This window comes from Patella vulgata, chromosome 9 (assembly GCF_932274485.2).
Source record: "Patella vulgata chromosome 9, xgPatVulg1.2, whole genome shotgun sequence".
Taxonomy (NCBI): domain Eukaryota; kingdom Metazoa; phylum Mollusca; class Gastropoda; family Patellidae; genus Patella; species Patella vulgata.
In genome coordinates, this window is record NC_065887.2 from 28206606 (window position 1) to 28232053 (window position 25448).

At 35.9% G+C, this 25448-nt stretch overlaps 1 protein-coding gene across 3 annotated transcripts; it reads left to right on the forward strand.

The window, feature by feature from the left end:
- The first annotated feature begins 85 nt into the window (after window positions 1-85).
- Window positions 86-14468, forward strand: LOC126832373 (uncharacterized). 3 transcript variants are annotated; one of them, XM_056103507.1, is made up of 9 exons: window positions 86-474; window positions 1240-1328; window positions 4062-4433; window positions 4919-5009; window positions 5300-5473; window positions 8514-8797; window positions 8977-9147; window positions 11080-11224; window positions 11649-14468. In XM_056103507.1, the coding sequence occupies exons 3-9, from the start codon at window positions 4101-4103 to the stop codon at window positions 11684-11686; spliced, it is 1236 nt and encodes a 411-aa protein (XP_055959482.1). In that variant the 5' UTR covers window positions 86-474; window positions 1240-1328; window positions 4062-4100; the 3' UTR covers window positions 11687-14468. The 3 variants fall into 3 exon arrangements, with proteins under 3 accessions (XP_055959482.1, XP_050419083.1, XP_050419082.1); XM_050563126.2 differs by lacking the exon at window positions 11080-11224; XM_050563125.2 differs by lacking the exon at window positions 1240-1328.
- The last annotated feature ends 10980 nt before the right edge of the window (window positions 14469-25448 follow it).

Here is a 25448-nt window from a genome sequence, read left to right on the forward strand (position 1 = left end):
GTAAGGCAGGAAAGAAAGACCTGTACAGCAGATAAATCAAATAACCCGTGTGAGTTAATTGGAACTTTCTAATCGTATTAACGGTTTTGTTGATATATTCAGGTAATCGTGTTGATTGCGAATTGGGTATGGTTTGGAGAAACCGTTCTGTTTTATTAGTTTTGGCTTTTCTGTACAATAATATCGAAAACTGGATCCGATTTTACTTTGTTTATTCTGTGTAATGCTATTGCTGAAACAAGAATGTAAATCCAGTTTGTGTTCAAGTTGTATATCTTAATATATGAAACCAATAAAGGTGGATCGTGGGAACAAAATGTATTACACTATAAATTCATAGTTCCTCGGTCATGTGATGTGTATCTTATTTTTTATCCAGAGTGTTATCTTTTCACAGATTGAGAAGTTAGATGGGGCATAATTTAATGTGTTTCGTAAATTAACAATTTGCTATATATTAAGGACCTCGACTTCGTAAGTATTAAGTGTTTTATATCGCCAAATGGCCAATGCTCCAAATGCTGACCGAAAAAGTTCACGGGAATTTTCAGCTTAGTTTCCCATTGCCATTGCTGCAGGACTGAGGGACTGGCGGGGAACAGTTGGAATTGATGACCAGCAAAAGTATTCTCATAGCACACTATATGACGCATGTCCATTTTCTTTAGCCGCCAAGTTGGTAAAGAAAGGTAGGATGTTAAACCCCATTGAACTCATTCGGCCCAAAACTAATTTTCTTTGATTTAATTTTACTTTAAATACTCATACCTGACATTCTAATTAATCAGTTTGAAGTTTTATGAACAAGTATGCTTTCTTATAAGACTAATTATTATTGCATATCGTCAAAAAGTGTATAGTTCTTGGTTAGTCGGACATATTGTGCTTTTAAGTTCATGTCCTATACATGCTACAGCTCCGCATATCACTGCATCCATTCATAATACATTTCTATGAACCGAGTTCTATTGTATTTCAATAATGAGCCTCTGTAAGACAACAGATTTTCCGATTATCTTGTGGGTAATAAAAATATTGTTGCAACTTTGTTTATGATAAACACTATAAGACATTTTGTTGGTATAGAAACGACCATATACTTACAAAGGTAGGATATGCATGGACGTTTTCCATATGTCTGTTTTGTAAGGCCATTATTTGTTGATTATTGTAACAGAACAATTTTGCAAAGCTGTTTTGGTATTTAAAACCATTAAATGGCTTAATATATTGTTGTAGCATATCAATAATGCCGAAGTGTTTTGGAAATACGGGATTTGCGGTAATCTGCGCGGCTATTTAAAAACCATCGAAGTAACTCATTGCAGGTAATTTTCTTTAGAATCATCTTTTTATATTTTATTCATTGACGATCGAATATTATATCAAACTACAAAATTAAATATCGAGTGTAAGATCACGCACAATAAAAAAAAGTCTGGCTTCTGTTCTTGTCTCACCGCCATATCTCCACACTCCATCACAAAATATATGTTCTTATTGAAGTCTAATTTGGCTAACTGAATTATCAGGTTAAGTTAGATGAAAACAGATTTTCTATTGATACTGTGAGACGTTACCGTAGGGTAAATTTAAACCACATAAAAACGTAAACATTATCGTGCAATTTTTATTAGACTGATTTGACATTACACTTTCTAAATGTATTTTTTAAATATCAAGTTGGATTCTTTGGAGGTTGTTTTGGTTAAATTTATCAAGGACCTTTAAGTTACCTAATACAAAAAACATATAAAACAATATGGTTTTTAAAACAATCAATGATATCTATATATGTCAATCGATTTTCTTAATCATTTTATCCCTGCAAGAAAAAACTCTACTTTCGGACTTTCTTTTATTACCAATTATAATGAAACTTACTGAGTTTTTAAATTAAGAATTTTAGATTTTTTTTATTTACCTCAAGAATTATTGATGTGAAATAAATAGGGTGTTTACCTTACCTAAGGGATAACAATGAAGCCTGCTGTTGATTATATACTAAAGAAATATATTTTTCGACGTCGGTGTAAGCCCATACAATCTCTTGATCGTCATATTAGGCGCGGAAGACAAAAATTATTAGTCTAGACCAATTTGGTGCTAACAACATCAAACAAAATTTCAATGACCAAAATTGTTACCAAATGTTAGTTTTATATATTTTCCATCGAAAATAACCAACAGGGAATATTTTTAAAAATAGGGTATCAATGCAACTGGACATAATATAATTGATCTCTGAATTTTCGATTCCAGCCCACCGCCGTTCTTTAGTATATAATTCGAACATTTGACCCAGCGATAAATCGATATTGTGTGCAGCGACAGCTATAAAATAGCTGTATACGATTATTGGAAGATTTGCTAATGCGCACAACAAAAACTAAAATTGGTATATTCTTCAGTAAATAATTCAAAATCATGTTCACCATAAGTGGTGTTCAGTGTTTAACTGTTCTGCACCAAACTTGATACAGAAGACGAATTCCAACGGCCATTGTTTCTTTTACGAGTACGCCAGTGATTTTTCTTACAATTCGAAGGAGTTGGAGCTGTTTCTAGCCAGATCCCACTTCTTTAACACTAAAAGGGGAAACAAACTGGAAAATGGTGAGGAGCTTTTCCTGCCTACACCCGGGTTGAACCCCGGATCCGCTGCTTGGGGTTTCAGCCTTGTCACTCAACGAGACGCCATGACTCCCCATACCACTTTAGATGATTATTTTGTAAACTTTTTATTGAATTTTTTCTTCCATTTTGATTTGGATTTGAACAAATTCTCAATCTTTCTCGGCCTAAGAAATGTTTTGTGTGGGTTAATTAGATCATCTATAGCAATCTGAAAACTTATTTTTACGTAAAAGTATATTTCGTATGACCTATAAAGATATAATTATACACTGAAAGTGATCAGTAATCTCAACATAATAAAACAAAGAATGTCAACCCCAAGTTTGACACATGACCCCGTCTTCATTAGCCCGGTAGATGTAGAAAAGTAGGACGTTAAAAACCATTTCTGTTCGTAGTATCCCCTGGACTGTGTTTGGTGTAACGTATAACACCCACTTAGCATATCGCATAGTTACCAATATATCAGTAATTATGGTATTTGAGCCAGATACGACGAAAAGATGGGATGCGCACATTGCGCAGTGATCAGATCTTCTAAATTTGTCAATCTAGTCAATGTTACGCATTGTGTCTTTAATTTCACGACTGTCAAATATATAAAAGGAAGTAAATCTCTATTAATGTAATATGAATGGAAACTGATTTACATTCAATTTTCAAAATGTTATTATTGTTTCTAAGCAGTTTGGCGAAATACGTGAACTGTCAGATGTCGACAACGGTTTTGCGGTTTGTATGGAAGCGTATAGGGGTCAATAGCGCGATAGATACCGCAAAATTAATTTGGTAATATGTCAACATATTGTGATTGTTCTGATGATTTTACCTCTGAAAAAACAATTTTTCCCGAGTTAATTGAAAAACTCTTTATGTTGTATGTCGTTATTTCGTTTTAAATGCACACGTCGACATAGCGAATGGCGATATTTCGCGAAAATACCGACATATGCTACGGCGATATGGAATATGTCGACAAAGCTTCAGAATAGCAATATCTTAACGCAAACGTGCACATTTAAAACGAAATGAGGACATCTAACATAGCGCGTTGACTCAATCACTCGGCAAAAATTGTCTTTTCAGAGATAAAATCATCAGAACAATCACAATATGTTGACATATTACCAACTTATTATTGCGGTATCTGTCGCGCTATTGACCCCTATACGCTTCCATAGGTTTGGCCTTTCACTTACGCAGAAGGCGCCTGCCTCGAGAGCATATATAGACCTGTCTTACATATTGAATATCAGGGGTCCATAATTTACCAGTAAGATAACAATATTGATAGAAATGGAAATACGTGTTTATAATGTCGAATATTATGGATAATATTTGTGGAGTTAGAGATTTAGTTAACTATTTCGATTATTGGAATGTTCATCTTCTTCCTGAACATTTTCTTGTGTTGTTAATTTCAGGTAACACATGTATTAAGAAAGTGAACATTGAATAAACCTATGCAGATAACGTTTATGATGCTAGGATCATACTTTTTATTCTTACTCATCTTCGTTATAAACATAATTCACAGCAGTATCAATGTATGTGTCGATCATACGAAATTAAAGACGATAACCGCTGCAGCATTGGGACAGGCCAGATTCAAAGTGTTAAATAACACATCACTTATGAAATGTATGAGTGACTGCCTAAGACGTACACGGTGCAAATCATTTAATTATTACCTACTTACATCTACGTGTGAATTAAACGATAGACAAGCGGTGACTTTATCTGAACTGAGAACAGAAAGCAGCGTTTTGTATGGATCTGCTGTAGATATACCACAGGTATGTTACAAGTTAATCAGTAAACTACTTGAAGCATGACAGGGAACATCGACTAGTCGTTCGGATAGGACGGAAATCCGAGGTCCTATGTACACATTGGTGTGCACGTAAATGAACCCTTGACATTTAGAATTTGAAATAAGGGTGGGCCGTAGTGCCGTTGTCGGGCAAGATTTCTCAAATAGCGCACTGCGTGGCTTATGCCAGTCTTTATTATCCCCTTCAGTGGGACGTTAACCCCCATTTTATTTCATTTCTAAACTATTTGAAACAAATCACGAATTAAATATGAGTAGAACTGTACTTCTGTGACTTTTATCCTTTGGTGGTTCGGTTTAATAATGCATCAGAAGGTCGGTTTTTAATACTATACATTCTAGAGCATGTTCATTTTTATACGATCTATTGCCAATACTGTGCACACTGGAGCATCCCCATTTTATTCATATACCTAAATTATATCTGTTATTTTGAAATTATTGCAGATTATAGCCGGTGTATGTGCCAATCATCAATGTACATTTCCTAGCGAGTGTACTGAACAACGGAATGGTACTACCTCATGTGATATTGTTGGTAAATAAAATTTCTGTAAAGGAGGGGAAAAAATAAGATCTTGACATTTCACATTTTCCAGTCAGGAAGTGGTGGTGCGGAGTGGTGTCGAGGACTGTGTCTGACCCTCATGTTTCCTCCCGATGCAGTAATTAAACTCTAGTCTTTAAGTGTTGTTAAGTTAAACCCAGTATTCTCTAATCCTACTTACCGCTACGCCTTTCGACCGCGCCACCTCATTTACCACTTTTTTGCTCTAATTTGTTCAGTGAGGACAAACATGTTTTAATCAGTTTTACGTCTATTTTCAGATTGTGGAAGCCCGCCTGTTATTTCCAATTCAACCGCAATGTTTGATACCAACAATATACCGATTGATATAGACACTATTTTATCATATACATGCCACAGTGATTATTATCCTGCTGGAGAACAAAAATGTCTACCTAATGGTACTTGGGAAGACTTTAAATGTAATTTAAAAGGTAAACCTGTTTTTGTTCTTTGATTATGATTATATTTAATGATTAAAAATTTATTTTAGCATTCTATACACTCGGGAAAATTATACCTCCGGGCCCAACGACCCAGCTTAGCTACACACAACAGAGATTTGTATTCGGGTGAATTTTCCTCTTTTCGTCAATGTGACTCGATAATATGTTTCCTCGCCAGTCATGCTTTTGATCCGGATAAATCGAATGGTTGACAAAAGGAAGGACATTCTTTCAAACAGAATTCAGAAGCCAGTTTTTTTTAAATCTAGTAAATCGTTATTTAATTTAGATTAAAGTTAATCAAACTTGGAAATGGGTAAGCACACCTTGCCTCAAGCGATAGGCACCACTACTATGTAAAATGAAAAGCCCAGAACGAAACATCTAATACCGATAAAGAAAATGTCGTGCTAATGGAGCTGATTGGAGTATGGTTGGTAAATCGATATTTTAATAAAATAGACAACAATATCGGTTATAATCCTCAACATATTATGTCAAAACACATTCACGTTATTAAACAATTTTCAAATACGGGCGACATGATCTGTTCTGGCCCCGAGGGAATCAAATACATTTGATTCAATCCAAACAGCATTCATCTGGCTATTTGGTTGTGCGATTACCCTTTAGGATCGATTGTGCCATATTATATATACTAACTATTAGTGTTAATTGGTTCAGGGTGGCACGTTTCGATTTTTGTGTTTTCATGGCAGTTCAGTAGTCTGGCTATATTATTGTTTGTTTGTTGTGCCCCTCAAATTAAAGCTTACAATTATTTTGACGTATTGCCACTGGCTTGTCTATTATATGAGTAAACGGTTCTGGGTCGTCATAGCGTTGTATGATAAACGTATCACATAAAAATCGTGATTGAACTTGCATATTATGTAGGTGTAATCTCCCCAAAATAGCATAAGTTACTTGCAACAATAAAATCGCCGAAAACGTGTAACATAAAAAGTAGCGTATGATTTACGTGTAACATAAAACACGTTGTTTAACTTGCGTCAAACTTAAAGCGATAATTTCATATTTTCTAAGAAAGTCAAAACATAATTATTTCTAGGTCTTTTGCTCAATAGGTTATCAACTCACTATTATACGACCATGGGCATTATTTCCCACCCTCAAAAATCATTGACACAGGAAATAATAACACAATTACCTCCCTTGTTTTCATATTGCCTCCATGCATTAGCTACCTTCAAACGTTGGAATTTGAAGTTGAAAATGATATTTTTGCCAATTTCTCAGCTGGCAATAGTGACTTATAGGATTAATAGGATTATTCTTTAACACGGTAGGACGGTTTATGGATATCATCTATTTTAAGGCTTTATTTTAATAAATTTTAAAAATTTAACTTAAAAATATGAAATTGCAGCTTTAAAAACATAATAAAAATTGGGTGTAACGTAAAACATAGTATATGTTACGTGTAACATTAAAAAGATATAGCAAAAGTTACGTGTAACATAAAAAAGGCCCAACAGGAATTACGCGGGACATGGCAAGCCTTAGTTGTAATCAATAAACATGGTATCACTTTCGTGGCGATAGAATTTTACGTGTAACATAAAAATAAATTGGTAAAACATGGTATAAATTACGCGTAACCTAAAAATGGTATAAATTACGCGTAACCTAAAAATGGTATAAATTACATGTTACTTAAAAACGGGCTAGGTATAAATTATCTGTAGCTTAAAAATATGGCATTATTTACATAAAAAAAATACATCTAGTAGAACCCACAGGTATGTGTACGATAAAATGCATGGTAGAATCTACGTGTAATACGACATTCGTGGTAAAACCTACGTATAAGATCCATTCCGTGGTGGAACCTACGTATAAGATCCATTCCGTGGTAGAAACTATACGTATAAGATCCATTCCGTGGATGAAACTATAAGATCCATTCATTCCGTGGTAGAAACTATAAGATCCATTCCGTGGTAGAACCTCATATTCCTGAAGCGATGGCCCGAGTAATACCTCTCTGGCCATTGCTGGGATTGACTTCTGATAAATGCAATGAAATGACATGGGGTTTAACTGGGCTGATGAAGACGGGCATACGCCATACAATGTGCTATGAGGGATTTTTTCCCGGACAGCGGCACTACGGCCTACAGTCAAGGGATCTTTTACGTGCACGCCAATGTGTACACGGGACCTCGGTTTTTCGTCCCATCCGAACGACTAGACAGCTGTCCTTTCCAAGCCCTCCGCCCTGCATCACTGATAAGTGACAACCACGCCGGAAAATCTGGATGAACTTTCTCGGCCTATGCAGGGATCGAACACCTGACCTCCAGGCTAGCGAGCCAGCATCTTACCCACTTAGCCGCCGTGACCTCCTGACTTCTGATACTTGAGATCTTGAGGGAGTGTGTCTATTTCACGTTCAATCAAATATCTCCTAAGTACAGCAACATGACAACCCTAATTCGTTTAATCTGGGGTCTTCCCTAAAAGTTTGGACAGTGATTTAATGTATTAAAAACAGTGAAAGTATTGTTCGTCTCCAAACACTATTGTTTGCATTGTAGCAATTGTTGATAGCTTCATTTGTCACGCAGTTAATTTTTCTGCAATATTCTGCAATGCACTGGTTAATTGGGTATACTACATTTCGTGAGTCATGACGTAACGTTGTGTAAGCATATTTGGAGCTCTGTTTAAACCCAACTGATATTGTTACGCAGTTAGGTATTGGTTGTTATTCGGACTATTGACCAGTCATAATTTGGAACATAAATTTGATTTCATTACGGTAGTGTTGAGTGGGATTAAACGAAACACTGCTATGAGTATGGTAGAACCTATGTGTAAGATAAAATTCGCGGTAGAACCTACATGTTGGTCCTGAACATACAAAATCTTCACCTGGTTTCTTGCGGCCGGTCTGCGAACTACCAAACCCTATGACCGGTGCGTGTCAAAAACACGTACGGCGGGTTGTGAGCTAGGCATAAGTCAGAATATAACTGCTAAATGTATTATTTTATACTTTTAGTGAAAACATGCACGACCATACAACGATGTAACCCGAACTATATTGACGGTGAATATTGGTTTTATCATGAACCGACTGGTGGGCGAATTAAAATCTTCTGTCATGGGCTGAATACGACTAACCCCAAAGAATATGTCACCTTACATGGGAATGTCAAATATTTTACTCAGCATTATACTGATGGTGATACTGATGATTGTAAATATGGACGATCTCTCCCTAACCATACCTTTGAATATTGTGGAAAAACAGCCTTTCAAAAAATTGGTATTAAAAATTATCAGGTAGGTTTCAGTCACGGAGGCAATTCTGTAGATAATTTATGACATCTGTCATTTGAACTACAGATTAAGAAAACGACGCTCGTTCTAATTGTATCCTCATTATATCACAAAACAATATTGATGTAAAATGTCATTATAGCCATTTTTGTGATTGTATCTTTTTTTTACATATTATACAGGAATTAGAAGTTGATTTGGAAGATTTTACATTTGCAACTCCTGGCTGTACAGAATTTAGCCCACTAATGGTGATTGGTGATTGCTCTAAAAAGACTGGATGTACAGATAGTCCTAGTTCAGATTTTTTTCATTTTGATTTAAGAGACACAGGGTTATTAATACCAGCAACGGTAACAATTTTCATACCCCCACATTTTCATGTGGACATGTATTGTCGTCGCCCCTGTCCGTCCGTCCACAATTTGTTTTTGGACCCTCTACAGGTCACAATTTTTATCAAATTTTGACGAAACTTGAAATATAGGTTTGTCTTGGTTCCATTCGATATTGGCATGTATCGGACCGTAACATCATGGACTAAATCACTTGTTTAGTTTATGGACGCTCTAGAGGTCACAATTTCTATCCGATTTTGATGAAACTTGACGGGTATGTTTATAACCCAACGATCTCGGTTCCTGTCACAATTTTGTATCTGATTTCAAAAACCGTTCGCATATATCACCGTTACACCTTAATAATGGTTGAGTTTGAATATCGTGAAAATCGGACCGAAACTACCAGACAGAATGGCCCTTCCCTGTAAGCAAATTAATATCATTATACGAAAAATCACATTTTTAACTTGTGGCCCCTCTAGGCCTCACATTTTTTATCCGATTTTTAAAAAAACGTTTAAATATATCACCGTTACACTATAATGAAGATTGAATTCAAATTTCCTGAAAATAGAAACGAAACAGCCGATAAAATGGCAGGTCCATCTACGCAATTAGTTTAAAAATATGTACATGTAATACGAAAGTTGTGGATCCTGTAGAGGTCACAACTTTTGTCCGATTATGTTGAAACTTAAAATGTAGTGATTATATCCCAAATCCTTTAGATATTCGGTCATTTCAGACAACCATAACTTACTGGATTATGCCCCCTGATTGTACAAAAATCACCTTTCTGTTAGCTTGTTCTCTGTCTATCCCTTGCAAAATGTGGGCTTATCTTGCATGGCAACGGCTGGTTTATACGTTTATAGTTTTATCCACCAGTGTTTGCCAAAATCTACATGTGTATTTGAAAGATGCCTTATGTAAGAACCATATCTGCCTATGGCAGGTCTTTTTTTTAAAACTTTTATATAAATTATTATTTAGACATTTTGGATATTCATAATTTAAATCGATTTGAACACCAACAAGATTTGAAAATTCAACGATAAAATTTTAATGGATAATTGAGATTTTTGCCTCGGTCTTCAAGGAACGTTGCTTCGAAAATAAACAATATACCCTACATGATATTCAAACATTCTTAACGCCGCCAAGCTTATAGCACTTTGAGTTAAATATTCAATATATATAGTATATATTATTATATTATATTAATTTTTCAGTATCTATTTTCGAACTATTACAACGAAACCGGTCAGCTTTACATAATGTATTTTTAAGACAGATTTCCATAAATCATTACGATTAGACAATACAGGAAACTATATAAAAGGGGTATACCTGTTTATAATGTTCAAAATCATAAATCCCCTTGTTCCAGTCTGTTTATCTCAAACGTGTCTATCGGAAGTCTATGTTAGTTTTATAGAGTAGGAGGGACATGTTGAAAATTAGAAATCATGTACTAAATATGTTCCCTCAGAAAATAAAGTCACAAACTGAACAAACGGTTTGGGTTGAAAAAATAACACTGTCCAACTTGTTAACTATATACGTGATGCAAACCTAAGCACTAGTGTTTCATGTTACTTTAATTAATTGGATAGCTTTTCGGTTGAATCCGACTTTTGATCTTAAAATGTTAGCGGGGTAGGTGACCGAATGGTCTAAATCATGTGCTTTGGACAATAAGGTCTTTCCTTGGGTGAAGAGGTGTGGTTTCGATCCAACACTTCTCCGTGACAAGGAATATGGCTTGCTGTCTAACCTCGTCGAGTTTACTGAGTCCCCCGGCTTCCGGTTTCACCCCTACACACAAGCGAATTATTGAAAAGAAACGTTAGTCCTGAAATGAAAATGACCTGATTTGTGGTCGATTAGACATTATCCCCCTCCCCACCCATGTCACAAATCTGAAGTAGCACTGCATTTCAGGTTAAATGGGTAGATACAGGAATAGTCGAAGTAAACCTTGTGCAACGGTATTATGAAGATCAATTTGTTAAAGTTTCGTGTAGAGGCGGTTGTGGAAGTTGTGCCCCTTTGAATTATTCCGTGAAATTAGAAAAATATAGCGAAGGTAAGAAAAACGAGTACCGCAGTAATTGTTAAATAACATAATGTGAATGGGTATTGTGACACGGCGTTGTTTTTAAATACATTTGTAGATCAATTAATATGGGCTTCCAGGTTGTGTATAAAACTTCAAGGATCAGTTAACTCTTGAACACTGTGTTGTTCAAACAAACAATGTTTAAATAAAATAAAACCAAGTACGAACAATCCAAACCATTAGACAAAATTCGAAGTCCTCCCTAACACAAAGGTTATATACAAGGGTCTACACACGCAGCTTCTTTTTAAGTTTACATGATTATCTTCACGGTCTGTAAGCCGAAGCTACTTCAATACATTAATTAAACAAAGCATCATTTAGAGAACTTAAATAACCTCTACCGTATGTATAGTATTAGATTAATGCAAACACGTTTATTTAATTTCAGGCCCAAGCCTTGACCAAGCTACCTTGCCTATATGTTAACTTTCTGATATGTTTGTGATTTCAAAGCGGATAACGAAGACCAATCCAGAGTTTCAAGCATAGCAAATGGTAAAATACTATCAAGTTAAAATGAAATGAGGTTTAACTTTCTAATTTTCTGCACCAACTGAGTTGACGAAGGCGATGTACATGGTTGAACCAAATGATGACAAATTTATGGTACCACTAGTGTGTCCAGTATTCATAAATGACATGTCTGTGAAATGGAAAACTGATGGAAAGCAGACATTACTTTAGTGCTACGTATCACAATGAACACAAGTCTACACTGTTAGAAATAAATGTTAATTTACCATAAGAATGTGGTAAAATATTTACGTAGCTGTATGTTATTTTACACATGTATGTTTTATTGCACCAAAATAGGAGTGATAGTACAAATAGTCGTAAAAAAAACCATATTATACAGGTGATTTTACCGTGAAATAATTCATTTTACATACGTAACGTCAAAATACAGTAATGTTCAGTGTATTCCAACTATAGTAAGATGTACCGTAGCCCAAATTGGTTGTCGTAAAAAGTTGAAATCACAGAAATGTTTTATTCAATAGTAATGAAAGCTAAACTTGAAATATTTTTGTTAACATTTCTCAACACACAACCAATTAACAGTGATCGTTGAAGTCCACAACCAAATAGCAAATGATGTTACGACACCCATCAGGTACACTGTCAGAAATGTATGTAAAATTACAGTACTACAAGGGGTTTTTGTACCTCAATTATCGGTATATTTTACAACATATACTACTTTTACCAAGTCTAATGTATTTTTACCGAGTTTCGAGTATGTTTATCGAGTTTCATGTCTCTTTGACATTAAGTGGCGATGAAATCAGACATATTCAAAATCCGGTAAAAATACATATTATGTAATAAAATTGAACTGAAAGTAACGTAGCAAGCTTGTAACTTTACAGATTTTACGTTTATTCACATTATTATGTAATTTACTTTAAGGTAAAAAATATAAGTAAAATGACAGCAGTTAAAGAATTTGTTTTTACCTTAACATATTGAACGGAAAATAACATAGCCAGCATGCCATTTTACAGACTTATGTTTATTCACGTTATTTTGTAAATTTACTTATTCGGTAAATTTACTTATTCGGTAAATTTCTATCTCTTATTGTATTTTAGTATTCCATAGAAACGAAACATTCCTAATAATTATCTTCTTATGGTATTCATTTCAATTTATTAACCATAATATGAACAATTACATTTTGTAATTTTGGTATATTGCATGTCATGTATATCTAGTTTCCATTATTTATAAGATCTATAAAGTGTATTGATATTTATCGTACGTTAATCAGTTTGTAAGTATTTTCTTAAATGTTCAAAAAAAATGTTTTGCCTTTCTAGTCTTAGGTTGTATTATCTCGTTTTCAAGTTCGCTTGAAGACGGTTAATAAAACCGATTGGCCAGTGTTAGTTGGGCCGGACTGTCTGTAAAGCATGGTTATAATGCCTGCAAATAGACAGTACCGCGAGCTTACATCTGAAAGTCTGGAACCATGCTCTTGTCTACCAAACAGGATTATTGATATTTAATATATATCGAAGTGATATTAATACGAAATATTTTACACCGGGGCTATTGGTTGCTAACTCTCAGCAAAAATTGCTCGAATTCTGCATGTAAAATTACCAATATTTAGTATTTTTAACAAAAGGGTAAATTAACAGTGTGATGTATTTTTGCAAGAAATGTAAATTAACATTGTGATGTATTTTTACAAAAAAAAAAAAGTAAATTAACATTGTGATGTATTTTTACAAGAAATGTAAATTAACATTATATGTCCTTCTACAGTAAAATGTTAAATAACTAATGGTGTAATTTTACCTATGATTTAGGGGCAACTTTTGCTGCCCGTAATTTTAGGGTAAAATAACCATAATATTTTTAACAGTGTATATAAGATAGAACATACTCATATTTCATTATAATAATGTTAGGATTAATGAAGCAATCAAGAATCATTTGATCATCTTATACTGTTTGGAGGGTATTCAAAAAAGAAAAAAAAAGGTTAAAATTTGATTACTATTTTACATGTACTTGAATCGGGTTGTGCTACACCGATTAAGTAAAATCCCTATCCCCTCCCCACCCGCACACACATACCTCACAAACACAAGTACACTATGTGCTATCATTCACATCACAGCGATAGTTATTAAAGGGGGCATTCCAAAATTGAGTGATGTGTTTTACCGATATCAGGGAAAAGAACATGTTCGCCGGTTTTAAAATAAATATCGTCTGAATAATAGTTAGTAAACATGTTTGGCCAGGCCCTAGGCCTTGGGCACAATGGCACACAAGCTGAGATCGGAATGTAAACCGAACAGATATCATGTTTTGAAGTAATATATTTCAGATAAACATCACTATTGGTGGTGGTTTGGGGGCGATTGCTGGCGGGCGAATGGGGGCATATGTACTCCCCCTAAAGCCAATATTCACCACACCAAGTCACATGACCTATTACCCACTGGTTCCTGCGCTAGTGAAATCAGCTATCTTCCGTGGAAAATACCGTTAATTTTGATGAAAAAAATATAAAGGTATTTAACGATTTCTGAGGCCGCTGTTAGTCTTAATAAATCTATGAAAGTTCTTGATCTACAAGATAATGGTCTGCCCTTCAACTTCTGAGAGTTTGGTAAAAATACAAAAAAAAACCTTGATTGTCAGCCAATTATCAAACAGCCACCTTTCGTAGATATCAGAAAATAAACCTACCTTGCAGCTAGCTATGTTGTAATTTCTTAGCGGATTTATGGAAAAATCTGATTACGTGGTAAGAAAGAGAATGACTTATACTATCAAAATCTGCACGTGGGCTTTACAGGAGAGTGACTTAAAATAGCATGTTTTTCGTTTTTTACCCGTAAGCCTAGGGAAGCATGCTTGATCAATCAAGATCAATATTGTTTCAGTATTAAATAATCAAAGACACTTCATCAGGAAAGTGATAAATTTGAATTTGCAACGAGTGATCAATCAGCTATATAAGATTAGTATTCAGTCGGAGTATATAACGAGCACCTCCCCCTTACGTCCATTCTTCATTAGCCCAGTCTGAACAAAACAGTAAGACTTTAAACCCCATTTCATTTTTCCCTTACGAAAAGGTGAAATGGCCGATTTTCTGAGACGAGTTCGACAATCAAATGTGGTAAGCACCCAAAGTATCTAAACATTCAAAAAGTATTAAGCCTGTGCGCATGTACTAAGAGTATTAAAAAGCATCTGCGTAGTATTCATCTCGAGAGAACGGATGAGTGGCAGCTCATTTTATTACTCTTCAATTTCAATGAACATGACCTTCTATCGAAGACAGTATGTCCATCCTATCGCTATGGACTGGTTGGAATTGTGTTGGCGTGCCTAAGAACGTGCACCCATCCACTGCACGCAGGCAAAAGAAATGAAATGAAATGAAATGGGGTTTAACGTCCTACTGTTCAGCTCCTAACCTGGTTTAATGAAGACGGGCATACGCCATACAGTGTGCTATGAGGGAAATTTTGCCTACTCTTATATCGAATTCCAACTGCCAAGGGATCTTTTACGTGCATTCCAATGTATACACGGGACCTCGGTTTTTCGTCTCATCCGAATGACTGAGACAGCTGTCCTTGTCAGGCCCTCCGTCCTGCATCACTGACAAGGGGAAACCACGCCGGAAAATCTGGATGAACTTTCTCGGCCAATGCAGGGATCGAACACCCGACCTCCAGGCTAGCGAGCCAGCGTCTTACCCACTTAGCCACGTGATCCCCCCACAGGCAAAAGGAAACCTAGAAGTATATATGTAAAGAAGAGTATGTGGTAACAAGTTCATCGAAAATGGAAAGTGCTACTGCCTGTTGGATCAGGTAATTACATCATTATTTGCTCGTAGTCATCTAATACGGGTGTCTGGGGTACAAGAGAGAGAGAAATGGGTTTTAACGTCCACTCGACACAAACTAGGTCATTCCGGGACTAACATGTAGTTTACTTTTATTTCAATAATTTGCTTGCGCGTTGAGATTCATAGGAAACAACATGACAGATTTGATGAAAAACACCCCAACAAATCATTTACATGGCAACCGATCAAAATAATTTTCTGAATGAGTCAATATAGTCCAGTGATATATTTTCTATGTAAACAATTTGCATTAGTGAAACCTGCGTTATTTCTTTCAAAAAATCCTTCAAAATGAAAACACAGCCAAAATTTGATCATCACTTTTATATTTTTATATTCTAGGTATTGGCCGTACTTGTGCAGATGGCCATAAAGCAACATTTAATTAAGAGCCAGAAGCAAAGGTTTCATCACCAGACACTGACTCCTACACTCCTCTCCATTTCAAACTGCAGTAGCTGCAACATCAAGTTATACTTGTGGGGAATACTCTCCGATACCAACATTTACTATATCTCAACTTTCTAGTGATTTATCATCACATACATCATCTTTGGATAGTATTTCAAAATCAAGAACTGTGACGGATGCATCATGGGCACCTACTCCTGGTCGTACGAATAAAGGTCTTTCTATTCTAAATGACTTTCTATGAAATTCGGGATATGATCCAGTCAGGGGACAATTGTATAAACCTGTTGAAACGGCTAAACCGAGCACTATGGTATATAAACGAAAAACTAAGGGCGTAATTAGTTTAGCACTACATTTTATATCACCTGGACGGGAAGATTATTTGATGGCTTTAATGGAACCAAAGGAATCTGGAAATACTCCGGGGGAAAGTGATATGCTCGGAACTCTAGTCAAGTGTTACAATGATGCATCGTCCTGGTTTGTGAAGAGACTGAAAAGAAAACTGAGCAAGAACTGGTGCAATTAATTCTAGGACTCACAGCCTATCGTAGCTTGAAATTGAGTCACGGCGAGAAAACAGGAATACCGAATGTAGTGAGAACTGTTATTTTGTCTCGAATCATCGATCTGGACGAAAATTTTGAATCTTTGAAGAGAACAAGTTTATATAATATTCTGCAAGTCTGTTCAACTTCGAAAAAAGTATAGCTTGCTGGATTGGATAATATTGCCGCCATTTGCAAAACATTGCCTGAAAATGGAAGATCTACTGCATGGGAACAGAACATTGTTGCAGATATAAAATATGTACAGGTTTACATGAAGACTGACTTAAAGAAAGCTCCATTTATCTAAAACATATACCTGCGAGGATCACTATCTCGCTTATAGTTTATCAGAATCAACAGCTTGTGGCCATAGCCACGATATCTCCTATTCAAGCTGTCATCGGTTACGAACTGTTATCCGTAAAATAGACACTGCAATACATGGTAAAGAGATCAATTTTAGATATGATGGACAAAAGTAAGAATAGGTTCATGACCTACAGAACTCTAGCCCTGAAATCTCATATTATCTAGTGAAAATTGTAAACCAGTAACGAGGAAAAACCGATACTTTAGAAAATCTCGCTCCGAATGAAACTCATGTTACATTTTATTGGTCCATAAAATTCTTACCTAGTCGATTTCGCGAATCACAGCAAGACTGGTATGCTAAAAGGGGTATATCCTAGCACGTTACTGCATTTGTTACTCGGCCAGGTGACCAGTACCATATACACGCATTCGTTCACCTTATAGGCAGTTGTACCCAAAATTGTGTCAGCGTGCTGTAGATATTAAAAGCTACAATTTTGGAAATGAAAAAAAAACTTCCGCAATTGAATACCTTGTTTCTGAGATCGGAAAATGTCGGCTGTTATCATTGCGCCACATTGCTATTGTCTATTCCAGCACTTGAAAAACAAAATAATATCATGATACGAAAAGTATTCAAAAATGGATAAAAAGGCGGATATTCGGGGTGCGGCTGGATACAAAACAGGATAATTGCTATTGTCTATTCCAGCACTTGAGAAACAAAATAATATCATGATACGAAAAGTATTCAAAAATGGATAAAGAGGCGGATATTCGGGGTGCGGCTGGATACAAAACAGGATAATTGTAGATTCTACTATTCTGAAGAAGGGTGCACTAAATTATTCAGAACTGAAACCGAACTAACAATGCATCTGTCGTTGGGTAGTCACAGTCGTACTACAACCACGGACTCCAAATTCGATACAAATGCCCGAAATTGTTTCTTCCAAAACTCAGGCAGTGACACTGACTATATTAGAAACTAGTACTGTTTATGAACCTGACAATGTGAAGGGTTACTTTTATAAGGCGTTTATGCAAATTGTAGAGACTGGGAGGACGGAAAATCCGCAGACTGTTGCAAAGAGACTAAAACAGTTTCGACAGGAGTATTGGTTGACAGCTCGTCAAGTCGCTAGTTATTTTTCCAGACTTGCGACATTGCAAAAATGCGGCAGACTGAATCAGGAATTGGACGTCAGCGGTGATCAAACCGAACGTGTTTCATCCGTGCTTGATAGATGTTGCCTTAGAGAAACTGGATACATAATTATCATTATGTAGTCTCTTGATAGATATCACCTCAGAGAATCTGCCATGATAGTCCCAAAATTAACTAGTTTGTGTTGAGTGGACTGTAAACCTCATTTCTCTTTAAAGTACAAATCTTCCTTGCTAACGACGAAATGGTATATATTTTTAAAATCATTGTAAAGATGTCCATACATATATTTCATCTGTGGTATCGATAATCGGAACATTTTATCCCACTTTTCAGTGTTTTTAATTTATTTCTCCTGTGTTTAATATGACTGTGCCAATTTACCATTTCGGTATCAACTGAATCAATCTAATATTGTGTGGAGATGTATCTGGGTACTAACCCATCTCACAGAACAAAATCCCTAACCCAAGGATTATCACCCTCTGCATGGTGCTCTAGAGGACACGCTCTTAAAAACAAATCAACACATTAATCTTGATTATTAATTAATTAATTTTTAAACCAAATAAAAAGGGTTAACTCAGTCCAACTCTAAATAGCTAGCAGCCTTAGCTCAAACTATAAAGGGGTGTGGTGCTCTAGTCAATTTGTTCGCAAATTTTATTAGGAGATAAACACCGACTTTTTAAATTTAGAGGGTTGTTATTGTTCATTTGATACCGCTTAAATCACGCGCTCTCGGCCTCTTGTAAAAAATTTTAAGTGGTATCAAATGGACAATAACAGTTTGATAAATCTTAAACAGGGGGTGTTTTTCGATATTGTAGTTCAAAATTTTTAAAAATCTTTTTGGAATTCTTTCTTTCGCGATTGTTGACGGTCGTTTCGGGGTTTTAATGACGTAAAACCAAAGAAAACAATTTTGGCGTAATGAAAACATCCGTGGGGTTATAAAATAACACGCAATTCGCGTTCGATTTGGTTCACTAAGCGACTGGTAAATTCTGTCTGTTCAAGAAGAGGGGTAACTGTGCGATAATTTTGATCATTGGAACAGATTTAATGTAAGTGTTTTATGTACATTTTAATTGATTTTAAACTCCAGCTTTTTATTGATTGATAAATGTCCATACACTCGTGTGATCGTGTACAAATATGCTGTATAGCGTACTCCCGCGGTTGCTACGCTCATTTGACAACTGTAAAACACTTGTCATTTGGATAATACTTTTCCAATTTACCATCGCGGCATTCAGCAGCTAACTGGGAACCACTAACCTCCTCAGGTTTTAGAATATTTGAGCAAATAAATCACAAAGAAACGAATTTTCCCCATCATATATTTTATATTTCTTTAAGAATACAAACAAAACATAACATTTCATGGCCTGCGCCATATGATCTACAAATACACATACTGAATATAACTGAACTAATCAGCCCTAAAGAGAATTAACTTCCATCCAATCTAAGTAATTAATTTTGCAATTCATTTCGATTCATATTCCAAATTTTGCAATTGTCCAATCTACTTTAGGACATTATATCAGATGTCGTGTTATCAAATGTTTAAATCCCACAATTCAAGAACCAACAAAGGAGTCGTTCCAGTAACTGTTACTATATCATCGAGTGTTGGCATTATTTGGTACCAAAAAGACGAGTATGAAATTTTATTTACCACCCAACATTACTTTTAAAAGTAAAAAAAAATCCAGGAAACCATAATTGCTTTTCAAAAACAAGTTGAAGTATTACAAGGTGATGGAATGCTTCTCCCGTGATTGGTTATTTTCCGGAATTTTATTGATGGGCTAATCGTTGTTAATGCACTGCATTATAACATATCTAACCGACGATGGTGGTAAAATGTTGGGCTGATCGGAAACACCGGGTAGGACTATAATACTAACGGGGTTATCTGTTGATGTAGTTGGTGAGGTAGTGATGGGGCTTGTAGTTGGTGAGGTAGTGATGGGGCTTGTAGTTGGTGAAGTAGTGATGGGGCTTGTAGTTGGTGAGGTAGTTGTGGGACTTGTAGTTGGTGAGGGAGTTGGTGAGGTGGGAGGTACACTAGTAGCGGCTGCCGTTTGTTCACTTGGGGGTGGCGTTGAAGTTGACGGACTAGTGTATGACGACGTACTTGGACTAGTAGCTGGAGAAGTAGTTGGACTCGTAGATGGAGAAGTAGTTGGACTCGTATTTGGAGAAGTAGTTGGACTCGTAGTTGGGGAAGTCGTTGGACTCGTATTTGGAGAAGTAGTTGGACTCGTAGTTGGGGAAGTCGTTGGACTTGTGGTCGGGGAAGTGGTGGGACTTGTTTCGACTAGAGTACCACATGTTTGACAACACAGCACAGTCCTTTTTAGTTCTGTATAGGAGGCACAACTTGATGACACACATGATTCTGTTGGGTCATCGCCTTGTGGACATAGATCTAAAATTGAAAACGTAAACCATGTAAGCCGTCACAAGGAAATATGTTTTATTTGTTACCAAAATATGTCTTTTTGAAGATTTAACATAACTAGCCACAAATGAAATGGAACTTCCTACATTTCTGCACCGATTAAGAGTACAATAGTGTGCTATGAGAGTGCTATGAGCAGTGCACGCCAACGGGTACCCTGTTTTCGTCACATCCTAACGAATAAACATTGTCCTTTACGGGCCTCGAGTACTGCACCACTGCCAAGAGGGAACCACACCGGAAAATCCTGAGTAACTTTCTCGAGTCTCGTAATGGCGGGTCAGTTCAAACCTATTATGATTATGTTTTTAATCGCAAAATTCTACATGAAAATATTGTTGAATTACTATAGAATTATGTCAGATGTGGCGAGAAATGATTCCTTTTAGCGAAAAAAAAAGAAATCCTGGTCAAAAATCGAAGGTCAGGATTCCAGAATAACCTTAGAACAGAGTTGGGGAAGAGCGATATTTTCATATTGGACGACCCTGAACGGTCAGAATACAGTGTCCGATCAGGGACCTTTCAAAGGAACTAAGATTGTACTTGAGTCTATTCGATTTAGTTAGGTAAAAAGCTTAAGGGAATCAAATTGTTATATTACCTATCGTGACTGGTGCCAGAGAATCGGCTACACACTTTCCTTGCACACACCACTAAAATATAAATTGATTGAAAAGTTAACACAGCGTCATAATAAGTCATTAGAGTACATCAACAGTTGGTTAACTATGGGAACATCTCTGGTGAGTAGCATCAGATGTTCTAGAACGAGAACCTACACGGTAGTCTCACTTCAGTTGGAACATAACATCTTGTTGGGATGTCAAATAGTTCTGACATGTCATACTCGTCTCGGTTCTTTATTTAATAAAACTACTTCTTTTGGAGTTTCGCATAAATGGATTCCACGGGTGTATTGAAGTCCACGAAATTTGAGTATTGTATATAATTAGGTTACTGCATTTTCTCTTGTGAACAACATGATTCCATTTAATAAACTCGCCCTTGAAAAGACCTAGTACAATAATCATTTTTTTCAGAAAGAAGATATTATGGGCCTCGAGAATTTGGTCTATACTGTCTACTTAGGTGATGTGGATAATGGCCGAAGACTGTTCATTATGTAAATAGAAAGAACAACTGAGGGGCGTTAACCCCGAAGTTTTTCTTTGTATTTACATAATGGACAGTCTGAGGCTATTATCAAACTTAAAACATAGCACCATAGAGATACAAATAATGGATAGTTTTCTAAAACAACAAGCCATAAAATAATGGATATATTCTTAAAACAACATGCACATGCTCATGAATGCATGTGACAAAACATTCCAGTCATACAATGCAAGCATACACAGACAGTCCAAAATATTCGACATGGAGACGACATGTTTATAACACAGTCGAAAACAAATATTAATAATGAGAATATATGTCAATGTGATAAGCATTTGGATACTGATTACATGGGTAATGTACTCGATATGGAAGATAACAGTCGTAAAAATTGTGATGTTCTTGATATGGGGGAATAATAGCGTCAAAGTTGTGATGGAAAGGCTGCTCACGAGAATAATTTAGATATTGATAATATTCTTTATACTGTGGTTAATATGGAGGGTACTAGCCGTCCAAATTTTGATTTAAAATTTAATATATACTCTGATATAAGTGACAGGACACAGGATCAAAGGCACAAACCAATTCACGAAATTCAAACTCAACTGTCATTATGGTGTATCGGTGATATATTTGAACGTGTTTTAAAATCGGATAAAAATTGTGACCTGTATAGGTTCCACAGGCTCAAAACACGTTTTGTTTGTTCAATCAGGGGCCATAATCCAGGAAGTTACAGTCCGATATGCGCCAATATCGCAAGGAATCGAAATCTTTGGGTTATAAACACACATCATACATGTTCAGTTTCATCAAAATGGGCTAATAATTGTGACCTCTAGTGTGTACAGTCAGGGGCCATAATCCATGAAGTTACGGTCCCATGCAAGCCAATATCGAAAGGAACCGAGATCTTTGGGATATATACCTATATTTTAAGTTATGACCTGTAGAGTGTCCACAAAGAAGGTGTGAAAATGTGGGCGTATAAAAACGTATCATCGATCTAGTGACATATAACGGATTTAAGTGGAATTCTTAATGTAGACAAACAAGTGAAATCAACATTCGGTCATGTGACATTTCGGTAACTATGAGGTTAAAAGGTAATTTCATGTTCTGTAATTTAATTTGTTCAGTGAATAAATTATCCCAAAATACATGTTCATTTTTCAGATAAGTGTCTATTATTGCTATTTTCTTAAACAATCGTCTATTATTTATAAAACTGTCCATTATTTATTGACAATAATGGACAGTTTTATAAATAATAGACGATTGTTTAAGAAAAGCGTACATTCTCCTATATACTGGTTAAAAACATCAAAGGGTGACGTCATATCTATGTTTTAAAGTATATTACACGAAACATTACCTTTCCAGATCCGCATGAAGTAAAGTCCATAACTCTGGCACTGAAACATGAACCAGAACTCGAATCTTGACACTCGAACGCCCAGCACATGTCATCAAAAGTTAAAGAGCCTTGGTATCCTTGCTGAAAGATAGAAACGCACTCCTGTTTATTTTCTGTTTATAATTGGCACATTTTCATATGAGTCATTGCGCTTGATGAGGTGCTCGGTTTCAGTTGAGTACTGGCTTCATTACCCTGATTAAACTCAAGTGTGTACCGAGAATTAAAACCTTGTGATGGCGTGTTAAACGCTTTTTATAAGAACACCTACATCTCGACATAATTGAACCCGTTCCACCTCTTCTATAATAATCTCAATCATTTTGAAAAAATTTAACTTAATTTTTCATAATTGTTCAAAACTTTGAAGTCTTAACTTAAAGGTTGTATAGCTCGTTTTTTAACCCTAAAATAGAGGAAACATCAATACAAAGAGTGTATATAAATTGATTGCATTCGAGGTTTACCTCCTTTAAGCACTGCTACTGCTTTTAAGCAGTTTACAGTGTAAATTCTTTACATTGTATTTGTCTCAGTTTACATCAGGCCGTATACTAGCTATAGAAATGGGGTTTAACGTCAACTCGACACAAACTAGGTCATTTCGAGACTAACGTATTTTATTTCTAAAATTCGCATGGGAGGTGCGGGGAATCGAAACCACACCACACTTGACTCATTGACAGACCTTCTGATCCAACGCGCACGCGTTTACCATTCCGCCATCCACCCGCGTCAGATTAAATGCTAGTCAGTCTAACTAAAATAAAACTATAATTTCGCTCGTTTATTTCTTTCCATGTTTACACTTTGCCCATGACATTCACCAAAGCAGTCCTAGCTTATCCAGTGATCGACTCTGATTTTAATTATTTTAAAATATGGGTACAATAAATTCAATTGCAGTGATGAACTTACTCTGCAGAACCTGGAACCTGCATCTCTAGAATATTTACATTGGGTATCGGCATTGTAGACTTGTCCAAGATGTTGCTTAGAACTCTGGCTATAACTTGGACTCTCTAAAGTACTTGCACAACTTCCACTGATTTTAAATAAATTGAAGAAATCATCTTAGATTAGTCATAGTTTCCAAGATAGATAGCCCATTTACCCCTTTAGAATTCTTTTTTTTTTGTAATCGCATCATTCTCAAAATATATTATCATTTCAACTACCAATAAAAATTACGACTACAGACACAATAGATATAATTATGGCTACAGGTTTAATATAAATAATAATGCTTGCGGGTCTAATATAGACTTTAATAGAGAAAATGACGACTATGGGTTTAATAGAGATAATTACGCCTACAGGTTTTATTGGGATAATTATGCTTTCCGGTCTAATAGGCCTAATTACGCCTACATCCTACGGAGTTAATGGAGATAATTACAGTGTGAATAGTCATGATAATAACCATTATGGGATTAATACAGAGAATTACTCCCGTGGGGTTAATATAGACCCTTGCGCCTATACTTTAAAAAAGGAATACAAATTATTGACTTACCTTGAACCTTGTAGATATGATTTAAAGGAACTAACTGAACAGGTAGAGAAATAAAAGGGATTTTCATCGGTGACAGAAGAAGGATAAACAACAGATGGTGCCATGATGTGTTTAGCATTGCAGGAACCAGAATCATGTTCTGAATTGATGCTAAAATCAAGTAAATATGTCCTATAATTCCCATTTCATATTTTAAACTTTAATTAAAGCTAGAATCATACCAAATACTCCCAATTCTGTTTTGCGCAAAAGTAGGGAATTAAAGACAATGTCATTACATTTCTTCACTTCTATTCATATAAAACCCTAGTCAGTATTTTGGTTAATATGCTTTGCTGGTAATCCAAACTAAGATACTATGCAAATATATATATATTCATACGCGACTTCCTCAACAAAGAAGCCAAGTCATAGTGTCAAGGATTTGCTTTCAAACTAGTTAAATTGATATAGATGTTCGGTTTTGTTTTTGTGGCACATGCCAGGCAGGGCACCTGGCCCGAAATTGGTCTAGTATAGGTCGGATGTGACAAAAAATCGGAGATCCCGTGTACTCACTGGGTGTGCACGTAAAGAAAACAAACCTTGACATTTGGCATTCGAAATATGAGTAGGCTGTAACGCCATTGTCCGGACAAAATTTCCCTCTCGGCGGTATGCCCGTCATCATTAGCCAAGCTGTGCAGAAGAGCAATAGAACGTTAAAGCCCATTTCATTTCATTTCTCTTTGGTTTTCAAAAAATGAGAATTAGTCCTATTTTTACAAAGCATTTTTACTCACTTGTGACCGAGTTCATGGGCGACGACTAATCCAGTTAAACCAGTTATTT

Bases quoted from the DNA above. Each gene is read 5' to 3' on its own strand.
- LOC126832373 (XM_056103507.1), top strand. From the start codon at position 4,101: ATGCAGATAACGTTTATGATGCTAGGATCATACTTTTTATTCTTACTC. The intron at 4,434-4,918 runs GTATGTTACAAG...AAATTATTGCAG, and splicing joins CTGCTGTAGATATACCACAG to ATTATAGCCGGTGTATGTGC. The intron at 5,474-8,513 runs GTAAACCTGTTT...TTATACTTTTAG, and splicing joins CTTTAAATGTAATTTAAAAG to TGAAAACATGCACGACCATA.